The sequence below is a fragment of the Patella vulgata genome, chromosome 8, assembly GCF_932274485.2.
Source record: "Patella vulgata chromosome 8, xgPatVulg1.2, whole genome shotgun sequence".
Taxonomy (NCBI): Eukaryota; Metazoa; Mollusca; class Gastropoda; family Patellidae; genus Patella; species Patella vulgata.
This window is the reverse complement of record NC_065886.2, coordinates 36,186,609-36,200,000: the sequence shown is the minus strand read 5'-3', so window position 1 is coordinate 36,200,000 and position 13,392 is coordinate 36,186,609. Positions and strand designations below refer to the sequence as shown.

Below are 13,392 nucleotides of genomic sequence, written 5' to 3'. Positions count from 1 at the left end.
AATAGAAATAAGATGAAATAGAATTAAACTTTCCACTGAACAAATAAAGAGGTTGGATTATACATTGTCTTAATTTAAAAGTTCCATGAATAGAAGTTAGAAATTACATGAATAGAAGTTAAAAAATACATGAACAGAAGTTAGAAGTTAGACGGAAGCATTTTAGAATTTTGAATCTAATATACCGCCATATATTCCAGATACGCTAACTTACCTGCATCGTGACTCTCAATATTCTGCCCTTTATTAACCAACTGATCGGATTCTAACATCCTTTATAAACCATCCCCACCTCACTCTATACTGTATCTATTTATTGACCACGTGACAGACACACAGGGAGCTGCATGGCAATTATCCCATTAAAATTCATACTCGCATTGAAGTAATTGTTCCTAGTGCATGTTTTATTTCCCTATTCCGGTCGCTGAAAGGGTAATGAATTTTAATTTAGAATATACTTAAATTATATTGCAACGTTGTTAAATGATACAAAGGAAATATTTTACAGTTCAATGAAACAGTCGAGCTCACCTGACAGTTGGACGCATTTCTTGAATTTTATTTGATGTTTGAACTGTAAATACTTTTGGCATAAATTTCTAGGTGAAGTGACAGGTTGAGATATGAATAAAGGATAACATAGAGGACAGGATATTTACATTCATGATAAATTATTCATTAATAGACAGGAAAGGAAATGGGGCTTAAAGTCTTACATTTCTGCACCGACTGGTCTAAGTAAGACGGGCCGACGCCATAAAATGTGCTATGAGAGAAATTTTGCCCGGACAGCGGCGTTACGGATAACTCTTATTTTAAATTAAAAAACAGTATACCCATTTCTTTAATATGACGGCCATTCATAGCAGAGATCTATTCACAAAGTAGCTAGTTCTCTGTGTGTAGAATGTTGGTGCGGTTCCCCTACTACTTCACTGGATACGCCACACTGGAAGGCAGTTATTTGCGAATGTCACAAAAATAACCTTTTCATTTGAACATGTGTAATTCGCCCGCCTTTGCATCTTTATAATTTGTCCCTACAAACACACAATTGTCCCGGCCGAAATTCAGGTTACTAGTAATTCTATACATTTCTTATTATTATATTAAAATCCGGCTATAATTTCATTTAATTTAAATTTTATTAAATAAATATGCATATCTAACTTATTGGTTAGAAAACCCTGGATATAAATCTAATAAATACGACCCCATCAAGGTATACTGCCTTCTCAGCGTACTACTCATATGTTTATTGGAAGCCGCTATACTTCAGTGAGTAAGAAGCTGTCTCGCTAACAAGGAGGTCTCGGGTTCGCTCCCTGTGTTTACCAAGACAGTTCATCTGGATTTTCCAGCGTGCCCACCCCCCCTTGTCAGTGATGCAGGACGGAGATCCTGGCAAGGGATAGCGTATAGTCGTTCGGGTAGAACGACAACCCGAGGTCCCATGTGTACAATGACGTGCTCGTAAAAGAACCCGTGACAGTCGTTATAAGAGTAAGCCGCAGTGCCGCTGTCTAGGTAAAATATCCTCCAAAGCATACTGTATGGCGTATGTCCATCTTCATCATGGGCGTCACACACTTGGACCCCCCCCCCCCCTCAAATTTACATAGTAGGCCCTAACTCCTATTTATTTACAACAATTATTAGGATTAGATAAGATTCTAACTGTATAAAACAATGTACAAATTAAAACACAAACCCTTATGTTTACTTTTTGAAATCCATTTATAATACATAAAATGTACAAAATACTTTCAATATCTATACAACTTTCTTGTATATGTCAATGTGTATATGTATATAGTATTGTAGTTAACAAGGTGATTGTCAAATATGCATCCTCATAAACTAAAGTTATGTGATCAAGTTTTGTTTCATTTGGATCCTTCTCATAAAAATTCCCCTATTAAACTCTCTTTGCCGTGTTGTTCATAACTCAAGCGTAACATTCAATATTTAATAGTCATGAAAAAATATGAATACGGCACCCCCTGACTTAAACATGATAAACATTGTACTGGTATGATGTTTTAGTTTAACCCCATAAAATATGCCAAAACAGTGTTTACAGAAGACCGAAACTTTAAAATTTTTTATGGGGGTGGCCCCCCAAACCCACCAGTGGGAGGCTGACCCCCCACACTCTCAATATAGCGCTACATCGGCTGCTGCGCAGCCTCGTGCCTCCGGCGTCACAGATTGTCAACATTGTATATAATTTCATTTGCGGACCCCCCCAATATAATATTTCACGGCTACGCCTCTGATCTTCATTAGCCCAAACCGTGTTAAACAACAAGACGTTAAACCCTATTTTATTTCCAAAGATGTCCATCTCCAGATTGCAAAACGTGTGATCAAAACATGTTCATTAAAATTAATTAAAACAACATGCTAGCTGTGACAATATAGCCAATTTGTTTTGTTGTCAATGCCTAATGAGGTGAACCGTGCAACTTAAACTTTGCCATCGATCTGTTAGAACAGGTATAAAAAGGAATTTATTCTGGGTACGAATATACAGATCGACTTAGGACTTCAGATTTATATTCTCCGGCTTATTTGAGATACTCTGTGGAATTTGATAATAGCTGTCTGCTTCGAGGACTTGACAGGAACCGGGTTTAATTTTGGAACACAATGGTAGCAAATTCCACCGAAGACTCTAGTTCCACGATTCAGACATTAGTCAATGGGATTTTCGGTTTACTGATTTTTGGGTTAAATGTTCTATCACTGGTGGCCATTCTTCTGAGCAGATCGTTTGTAATTCGACAGAAGGTTGTTTTCATGTCAATACTGGTGACCGATACGATTGTCGGAATTCAAATTATGGGCGTTCGTCTATTACCTAATCGCTACAGTCCCGACCATATCCTTTGTCAATTGCGTTTGTATGCTGGAATCACGATCACATTTGCAACCATTTTGTCCAACGTGCTTATTACAGCTGAACGACTTCTCACTATTATTTTACCCATGCGCTTAAACAAAAAAATCACCTGGAAAGTATTTGGGGTATTCGCCATCTTTTCGTGGATCTTGTGCTTTACGTTAACATTTTCGTTTTTCTCCGATGGCTTTAGAGGACCTGTTTGTCAATTTATAGTTACTGGAAATCCAAATGGCTATGTTTTCCTCGGTTGCTTCATTTGGGCTGCATTTTTAACCACCCTTGTAATGTATGTATACATTGTTAAAGTCACAAGACGTCACATCCGCCAAATTGCAGCCACAATGGTCGGAAATACTCCAGTAATTGATGAGAGAAAGGCCTTCCAGAGCAAAGCAGAGTTACGTATGACGGTGACTGTGGGTATTATTATTGGTATGTTCGGAGTGTCCTACAGTCCACTGGCATTTTATCTTATCTACGGTGGACTTTTTGTGCCTGATATGTTGGTTTTTGCATCCTCCTACCAAACTATCTTCCAAATCTCGATAACTTTCTTCACGATGAATAGTATCATCAACCCTATTATATACATTTTACGACTCAGGAAATGTCGACAGGAAATGATAGCAAGAATATTATGTCGTCCTCAACCGCGGTTCGAGGACATGGGCTTTTCTGGACAATCTTCGGTCCGTTAAAAAAGAAAAAAAAGAAAAAAAAGAAAAACAAACCTGAGTGTAGTTTTAATCCCTAGTGTTGTCCAAATTGATATTGTTAGTAAACATTGAGATAATTCACTTGGTTATTGTAGATGATTTAACTTGTTGAAAGGGGGGGGGGGGTGTAAACTAAAGATGTGGAGCTTTATCCAGAATTCCGTATATCTATACTAAAAATGTATATCAATTCCTGTCTGTAAGAGGGAGAAAGGGTGGGGGGGAGCGGTGGCGAGTGTTTAAAATGTCGAAATATGGGTATTGATACGAAATTCCAGTTCTTACTTGCAAATTTACGGAGCGTACATTTTATTGTAGTGCTGTTCAATCAACAAAATGAAACCTACCCTTGGCAGGACAGTGCTAGGACTTTTGCTAATTAAGTGAAGTAATTCAACAATTATATTGAATATGTTATGTGTAGGATAGAGCATGAGGCTGAGGTTATGCTGGGGAAAGAAAGACTGAAGAAAATAACCTGAGAAAAAGAAAAACAGAAGCCGGTAGTCTTTCTTCACCAGCATAACCGATGTCGAGGACTAGTTATCTTGTTTATAAACCCTCTATGTTTAAATGTACGCAAAATGAGAATATCCCAGAATTCCCGTAAGAAAAACCTTATATCGTGTTTTCTTATGGAAAAAAAACCTACCCTGGAAGAATAACCCATTACAGATTTAAAGAAAAACTTTCAGAACAATAACCCCCAATTCCCCAGTATATATCTAAAGCCGCCCCCGACTTTCAGACCGTAAGTTATTCCGGGCATAGAATATACTCCAAAGATCAAAGAGATTTACCGTTATAGGTTTCTACCTGTAGTATATAACAACGTACTTGATGTTAACGTATAATTTATGTGTTGTAGCCTTAGATGTAATACTTAATATGTGTGTTGTAGCCTTAGATATAAAACTTAAGCCTTAGATATAATACTTAATATGTGTGTTGTAGCCTTAGATATCATACTTAAAGATGTATTATGTAATTCTGTAAGAATTTTGGTATTTGTTTTGACTATGATCTAGACATGAATAAACACATTTTGACCATGTGTAAAAGTATTAATCGGTTTACATAGCACATCATAGGTTACATGTAAAGAAACACGACAGGGACCGTGAAGGCATCGGGCACCCGTGAACATTCGGCAAACCTCGGCAGAATCTTGTACCCTATATCTAATCTCGGCTGTATGACGGTAACTGATGTGTAGCTACATCCATACAACCGGTTTTCTTATTAGGAAAACTTACCACTTTTAGAAAGAAGTTCTCTAAATGGCGTCGTTCTAGAGTTTGTAGAGTTTTCATTGCAAAGTTGTCCTTTGTTTAAAGAAAATCGGATAAAGTTGAAAGAAAATGGTGCCGCCATTTTTAATCCTGGAACTTGAAAGTAGTTCCAATGGCGGAATTCGTCATTCAGCCGAGGTTAGATGTAAGGTACTGGAGTCTGTCGATATTAGAGAGGGAGTTTAGCACCAACTCGAAACAAACTAGGTCATATCGGGACTAACATATGGTCCAATTTTATTTCAATAATTCGCTTGCGCGTAGGGGTCTTTAGCAGTGGGAGGAAACCGGAGGACCCGGAGAAAACCCACGAGGTTAGACTGGCGACCCAACTCCTTGTCACGTACAACCGGGCAATCGAAACCCCACCAGTTGACTCAATGACAGACAGTATGATACAGCACCCACGTGCTAACCATTCGGCCATCCAACCCCCCTCTACCAAATAAACATTACATCCTCGAGAAAAATATTAAATGCTTCACGCATGTGCCCTCGGACGACTTGCCCCCATCCACCCATCTCGCATGTCGTTGGAGTGGACTAAATACAACTCTTGACAGTTGGAATTCGACCTAAGAGTAGGCTGTAGCGCCACTGTCTAGGTGAAACCCCCCCTTTATAGCACATTGCATGGTGTACGTCCGTCTTCATTAACCCAGTCGGTGCAAAAAAGTCAGTTGGTGCAGGACGGAGGACCAGACAAGGAACAACTTATATTCGTTCAGATGAGACGAGAAACAAAACCCCCTGGGTCCCATGTAGACATTGGCGTGCAAATAAAACACCCTGCGGCAGTCGATGTAAGAGTAGGCCGTGGTGCCGATATCCGGATAAAATATCCTTCATAGCACACTGTCCGTCTTCATTAGCCCAAACGATGCAGAAGAATAGGACGTTGATACCTATTTTATTTCTAATGATATATAGATTTCCAGATTACAAGACGTGTGATAAAAACATGTTTATTAAATTAAAACACCATGCCGATTGAGAAAATATAGCCAATTTGTTTTTCTGTTATATAAAATACTAATATATAATGTTTTTGTCAGGTATAATAATTATCAACACTGTCAACACCTAATGAGGTGAAGTATGCAACATCGATATAATGAACACGGTATAAAGCGGAGCTTTCTGTGGAATACGAATTTACAAACATCAGAAACTGTATTACAAACACGTATCGACTTGAGACATTTATTTTATTCTCCGGCTTATTTAACATGCTTTGTGGAATTTTATTGCACGAGCAAACGATTTATTGAAATGCTCCCTATGTTAGTCTTAAATGACCCAGTTTGTGTATAGTGGGTGCTAAATCTCTCTTTAGGCGTCAATATCAATTGTTTATGATGTTTATCCATTGCCGATAAGATTAAAAATTATTTCATATTTCTAATCCCGCCACTTTTTAGTAATTTGGAAAGATGTTAATGGGCATGTATTGACTAGCGATATTTCAGAATTATTCATAGGAAGTAAGGCTATTGGTTCTTTTAGTTGGGCTTCATCTAAATTAACAGTGCACACTTTAGTTTCATCGATAATATAAATCCAACAAACGCGTACAAAAATAAAAAAAACAAATATTGATTTTCAAAGTCTCTTTATTGAGTTGTTGCATATAACTGGCTACAATATTAAAATCACAAAATAGAAATGAACACAATGCAGATCCCTGCTACATCCCTTTTCAAAAATATAATTAATAAACTGCTAAAACCCATAGTCGTATTTATTCCCTTAAACACATAGATGTTGTTATATTATTCATTTATATGATTATCTGCCCCGAGAGCTAAATTATTTATTCCAATAATTATTTTTATATAGTCCGAATGACATATCGACTAAATCATAAGTTCGAATAACAGTCTTATTACAAAACGTATCAGGTAATATTTAACAAGGACAACATTATTGTCATTTTGGATTTAGAAAATGCTCTTAAATGATTTTCCACTGCTATCTGTTTATCTACATATAAAAATACTACAAATCATATTCGTTCCATTAATATTTTATCATCTTGCTGCAAGTTTTTGGTAAAACTTTAAGCCGAATCACTTTGGGATAAAATAACTGAAATTTTAACCTATTTTAATTTACTTAAATTTGAAGAATCCATGTGAATAAAACATTAAACAGCATCACTAGATTATTGTTGATATACAATTAATTCTGCTTTCTGTAAATTCAATTATGATACAAGTTTTAATTTCCACACCCATTCAAAATAATAAATAATCATGAATATAATATCATCCAAAATAGATGTTAATATTAACAAGAGTAAGATTGGGCACTACAACCAGTTGGAAGGTAAAGTCGAAGAGGACGAATCTTCTCGGATGAGTCGATGTTTTCACAGAAAGCGTAGACGTTGACCCAACCATAGGTTTCCATGCAGTGAGTGTTGGTACCCTGGGCTGATTGGCAGTTGGGACAATCTCGGGAACTGAATAAAACAAAGTTAAAAATAGAATTTGTATTTGGTTTGAAAAACTAGTTATTTAAAACTACATTTAAAGGTAAGTAAAATATTCAATTTGTAAAACAATGTAAAAATTGAATGTTATACTGACTGATAAACATAATAACTGTATTTCGGAAATTTATATTATTGTTAAACATATATTATGTAAGAGCGAAATCTACCTGTTGCAGATCTTTTTGGGGGACTTCATATGCTATAAACTATTTTTAGACGTTTATGCAAGCCTACATTCAATTCTCTGGAACATCGATTAAAACACAATCGCCATTAAATAATTTAATGTAAAACAATTTTATCTTACCTGCATTTGTTGAACATGACTTTCTGTGTTTCTGGAGCAACGACATAACAACTTCCTCCGAATTTGGTGAATTGTCTGAGCATGCTTTGCTCAGCTGGACACTGGTTGTCGGAACCTCCTAATCCGAAACCACCAAAGCTAGCACTAGACAGGGATAAAATCATAAATATTTTTAAATAATCCAATTACTAAGGAAAACGACATAACAACAATAATTAAGACCTCTTGCTTGGTTTATATTAAGGAAATCCCCATTGTATGTTGGGACTGTTTATATACAGTCTTATGCATATTGTACGCTGATTAGATTGTTTTACTTTGTTTAGTGCCAACTTTCTCCGTTTATGCTTTAAAATCACTCCAAAGTAAATTAGATTGTATACGAAACGTCAGAGATTCCAAAAAAAAAAAAAGCTATTCGCTATGTAACTTACCTTGGTTGGCCAAAAGAAGCGAAAGAGGCCATTCTCTTGAATCGTGAACCCATCTCGAATCCGTTACCAGAATATTGAGAGGTTTGAGGAGCGTTGAAGAGTCGAGCCATGGATGGTCTGTTGTTAATTTCTTCGTTTATCTGTTGGCTTTAATTTAAAATGACATTTTAAATAAATATAATTGTTATTGTTAGTAGTTTGAAAATTAAATGGAAAGACGCATCGCGTATATTCAGAAGAAACGCCTCTGGTATTACTTAAAATAAAGATTATAAAGAAGATGGTAGTCTCAGAAAATGGCATGCTTGTATTAGTTTAAACTGTCTAGTAGCTTGCCGTCGGTGAAATGAAATGAACTTTCTCGGCCAACAACGGGAGCGAAGCGCTTGCCGTCAGTAGTGTTTAATATGTGATGTGATAATTGCTTACCTTGGATAGCCAGCATTGCTGCTAGAGAGATGATAACCAGCGGATAGATCTACATCTTTGTAACACTGCTTGTTGAGGGGAGCGAATCGGGCACCAGCAAAGTTTCCATGAGGATTGGCACCAAATCCAATGGAGCTACTTCCGAATCCAAGACCGTGTTGGCCCGAGAAACCACTAAATTGTCCATGTCGAACTGGGGTACTGCCAAATCCATTATTACCAAAAGAATTGAAGCTACCAAAATTGTTGAATCCACCATTGCCATGAGTTCCACCAACATGTTGATTTCTGGCTCCATTAATACCGTTTCCAAATTGTTGTTGGATTCCTTGTTTACCCTGGGAGGAGGCAAGGTTGTTGTTGTTGTAGTTCTTCTGAGCAACGTCGTTTTTGAAGCCGGCGTTACTGCTGGCTGTCTTGGCAACTTGGCTGTTGCTCTTTTTGGTGTGGCCATTTTTAGTTTGCGCTCGGTTTCGCTTAGAAGTATTACCCTTAATTGACTTGGCAGCTACATTTTCATCCTTTCGTCGGTCAGCAGAGAACGCCTTTTCGCTTGATGCTTTGTTGAATTTCTTTCCACTTTGAGCAGCAGCTTGTTGTTGGTTACCGAAATCGCTTTCGATTCTTTTTCTGTTGAAGTTAAGACGTTCAAAGTTGTTTCCCCCTTCAAGTTTATCATGGAAGAATCTTTTAAGTTTGCGTTGATTCTGGTTTCTGTCACTGAGAACTCGTTTTGAGTTTTCTTTGTCTATTTTGGCTTCGTCTAAATCCTTTTGTGCTTGACTAGCAGTCTTCTTTGCAGCAGCATCAGCAAATTGTCGGTTTTTAGAACTGGCGGTTTTGGCAGCAACGGCATTGTTATTGTTGAATCCACCATTTTCGGCACTATGAACAGCATTCTTAAGGTTACCTCGTCGGCTATCTCTAAGACTCTTGACTTCATCTCTATCAATAAGATCCTTAGCTCGCTGGTAATCGTTTAGGGCAGCAGCGTGCTTACCGGCCTTACGGGCGTCGTGGTTGTTGGCGTTTTGAAGATGCTTCTTGGCTTCACCATAAAGCGCTGAATTCTTAGCAGCGTTTCCACCAGCTTGCCCAGTAGTGGCACCACTCCGACTTGGAGCACCATGTAAGTTCACACTAGTGTGTCCAGCTCGGTGGGGTGCAGCAGCGATTCCGTTCTTTCCATGTTTAGCATCTTTATAGAATCTTTCAGCAGCTTCACCCTTTTTACCATTAGCGGCTGAGGCTTCATTCCTGTTAAACTGATGATCCTTTACAGCAAAATCATCGAATTTTCGAACAGATTCATCTTTGCCTTTCTGACTAGCTTTAAATCGTTTATCTTTCTTGTCGAATTTAACATCTTGAAGATCTGCTTGCTGTTGGGCTCTATCCAAACGGTTATCTTTGTTAGAGTATTTGCTATTTTGGAGAGCCTTTTGGGCAGCGTTTTTGTTGAAGTCGCTTTCTCGGAGAGCTTTCTTGGCATCGGCTTTGTTAAAGTTGGAGGCATGATTTCCTCGTCGGAAGTTAAGGGCTCGTTGTCTATCTCTGAATTCATCGAGTTTGTGGCTGTTTGAACCCAATTCTTCTTCAAAACCACCCTTCTCCCCTACATGCTTGTTGAATTTCTTGTCAAATCCATATGATATATTATCATTAAGGACCTTACCTCGATTGAAGGAATTCTTCTTGGCACTGGCTTGCTTGAATCCGGCTTTGTTATCGACATTGTTTTGATCTAATCGTCCATCTTTGTAAACAGAGTAACCAGCTTTGACGGCTTCTTGAGCGGCGTTGTTAGCGAGGGTGTCATAGAGAGCGCTGGAAGCGTCATTATCTAGATGGGCAAACCCAGAGTTGACTTTTGCAGCTCCCTGGTTTTTGCCATAACTGGCCTTGCCAAGACTGTTCACGTGTCCTGAGTTGCTTTGTGCGGCGCTTTTTCCACTATGTCGAGCTTGATTTACTGATTTAGAAGAAGCACCATTGAATCCAATACCACTTCGTTTACCCTGGTGTGACCGATTACCGGATACGGCATTATCAATAGCAATGGCAGCACCTATACACAGGACAGCAACGACAGCAATACAAGTAATCTACAACATATAAATATAACACAAAGTTATACTAACTGAAAGTCAACCTAGACATTAGTAAGAAGAATACATTTAACAAAATCAATACTAGAAACAGAAGAATGCACCCCAACTACCCACTCGTGTGGCTAGAATCTGTGGCACCCTGGGCGGTCTTGGTTGGGTTTGATGCCCCTCTCCCACCACACACACACACATTTGACAAAAAAACATTTACACAAGCATCAATCAGACTTAAATCGTGGTGTTATGAATAAACCAGTGTTTGCAAAATACATTCGTTTCAAGCATCTTGCATCCGGATAGGCTCTCGACAAAAACTAATATGCATTAATGTACGACTGTGCCGCCTATTGCTTACCCCGCCCTGGCCACGCTACTATCGACGACCCCCTCGATGCAAAAGGGCTTAGTTTGGCGTCTGGATATAGCTGACGAAACATGGAGTCATTTATATACAAGACCACATAAGCCCAGTACATACAAGTGTAAGATGGTCTGCACAATACTAGTAGAATAACTTACCTTCATCTTAAAAGCCGATTCAAGTCCAAATACCAAGAGGGAACTAGACCGAATGTACTGTTTCCAATGTTCATCTTGCCTTTTATAATACCAAATACAAATCACATAAACTTTACAGTCATCATCTTGCTAAGTCTACATTTGTCATTTTAATATGTTTTTCCATAAAGAAATGGCAGGAAATCTATCGGACAATAAGCATTGGGTGTCAGATAGTTGATTTGATTGAAGTATACGTGTTTTTGATGGATGTCAGAAGGGATAAATGTAGACGGGTCATGTTGTTACTAAGACAGCTCATGTTAACAACCAGTTAAACCCCTGGACGTATGGTCATAATTGTCAATTTTTAAACAGTATGTAATCCTCTTACCTGATGAACAGTACCGCTAAGATAAATTATCGGATATTTCAGATTCATTCAATTTTGCACTATTCTTGTCTACATTTAATTTTTGTTTTAATATAATAATTTAATAACAATGTTATATTTCATACATAGTTTGGGTCAGCTAGAACATCATTCATGGATTTGGATAACGGGTATGTTTTTACTTTTAGAATCCGATTCTTTCGTTTGCTTTTAGATGAATTTTCAGATTTATATTATAAGCGGAAATGTTTATAAGCATCTAAACAGTGCATTCGTCAGTGTGATATTTTAGTAATCTTACAAATATCTCAACTTCCGCTGTTAAATAAAAAAATTAAGACTAACATTTCCCTAAGAAAATGAAAAATTCATTTTACACTGTGAAACTTAAGAATAAAATTTACTTTGTGAAAATTAGAGGTACAATTTACTCTGTGAAAAATAAGGATACAATTTACTCTGTAAGGATACAATTTACTCTGTGAAAAATAAGGTTAAAATTTATTTTTTCTGTAAAGATAGGATAGAATTTACTGTTTGAAAACTCTTTGAAAATTAAGAAGAAAAATTATTCTGAAAATTAAGAAGAAAAATTATTCTAAAAATTAAGAAGAAAAATTATTCTGAAAATTAAGAAGAAAAATTATTCTGAAAATTAAGAAGAAAAATTATTCTGAAAATTAAGATATAAAAGTCGATGTTATCTTCGCCCTGCCTTTTATTCAAACACTGTCCCAAGCGTTCCTTGCCTTATAACTTGGGAATTGCCTACATTTTAATTCAGGCCGATCGAAATAATAAATTAATAAAAGATAATCATAGGAAATATTGTTCTGCCGCTACCGCACTAATGAAGATGGACATACGCCATGCAGTTTATTATAGGGAAAATTTTGGACTACTTTTATTTCGAATTCCATCTATCAAGGATTCTTTAAAGTGCATGCCAATGAGTACTTGGGACCTCGGTGCTTCGTTCCATCCGAACGACTCTAAGCTCGTTCAGAATGCCCTACATTGATCAATGTAATGTTTGGGTGTTAGATAATTAGGTCTAAGATTATTTAGAAAATGTTATTGGGTAATATTTCTTGTCTTAAGTGACAACGCCTCTTTAAATGGGCACCCACAATAATGGATGAATACATAAATATTTCACCGATAAATTTGCATTATTTGCTGTAAGGAAGATATTAAATATAAATTGTGTATTTTTTCGGACAATGTCTTACTTTACAAGGCTTAATTAGTTATACCGCTAACTCAATATTTTCCATAAAGATTAATTTGAAATTAAAAACGGTGATTAGAATTCAATATCGGCCTATTTCAATAAACATTGATGTTGTTATCTTGCGGTGACAATTTAAGACACATTGGACATTTTAAAATCAGTACACGAGTCGTGCACTCTATGGTTTCGTGCGCCATTCGTAATAAGCAAAGAAAAACAAATCCTACAAAACAATGCGGAAGTAATTAGTAATGGCTACTTCACAAATGTCAAAATAATACTAAAAATGTGAAGAATGGCCTAAGTAGGCGTAAATAACTATCGTTCAATTTGGACTGTTCACGTATTCCATCGAACATAATTGACCAGACATCACAATAATTATTGTTTTGATACTTGAATATTAATCACTTCATATACATTCATTTTACATTAATATGCGCTTTTAGACCCATTAAGGTTCGAAAGAATATAGTCATGGGCCCTTTAATGAAATGAAACGGGGTTTACATTTCAGCACGAACCGGGTTGAGGAAGACGCCGATACGCCATGCAATGTGCTAGAAGGG

At 37.0% G+C, this 13,392-nt stretch overlaps 1 protein-coding gene across 1 annotated transcript; it reads right to left on the bottom strand.

The window, feature by feature from the left end:
- Positions 1 to 7,652: 7,652 nt before the first annotated feature.
- LOC126830449 (uncharacterized) lies at positions 7,653 to 11,222 on the bottom strand. Its single transcript, XM_056102879.1, has 4 exons — positions 11,217 to 11,222; positions 10,013 to 10,295; positions 9,194 to 9,565; positions 7,653 to 7,660 (listed from the first exon to the last, which is right to left on the bottom strand). Exons 1-4 carry the CDS (start codon positions 11,220 to 11,222, stop codon positions 7,653 to 7,655), a joined length of 669 nt encoding a protein of 222 aa, XP_055958854.1.
- Positions 11,223 to 13,392: the final 2,170 nt, after the last annotated feature.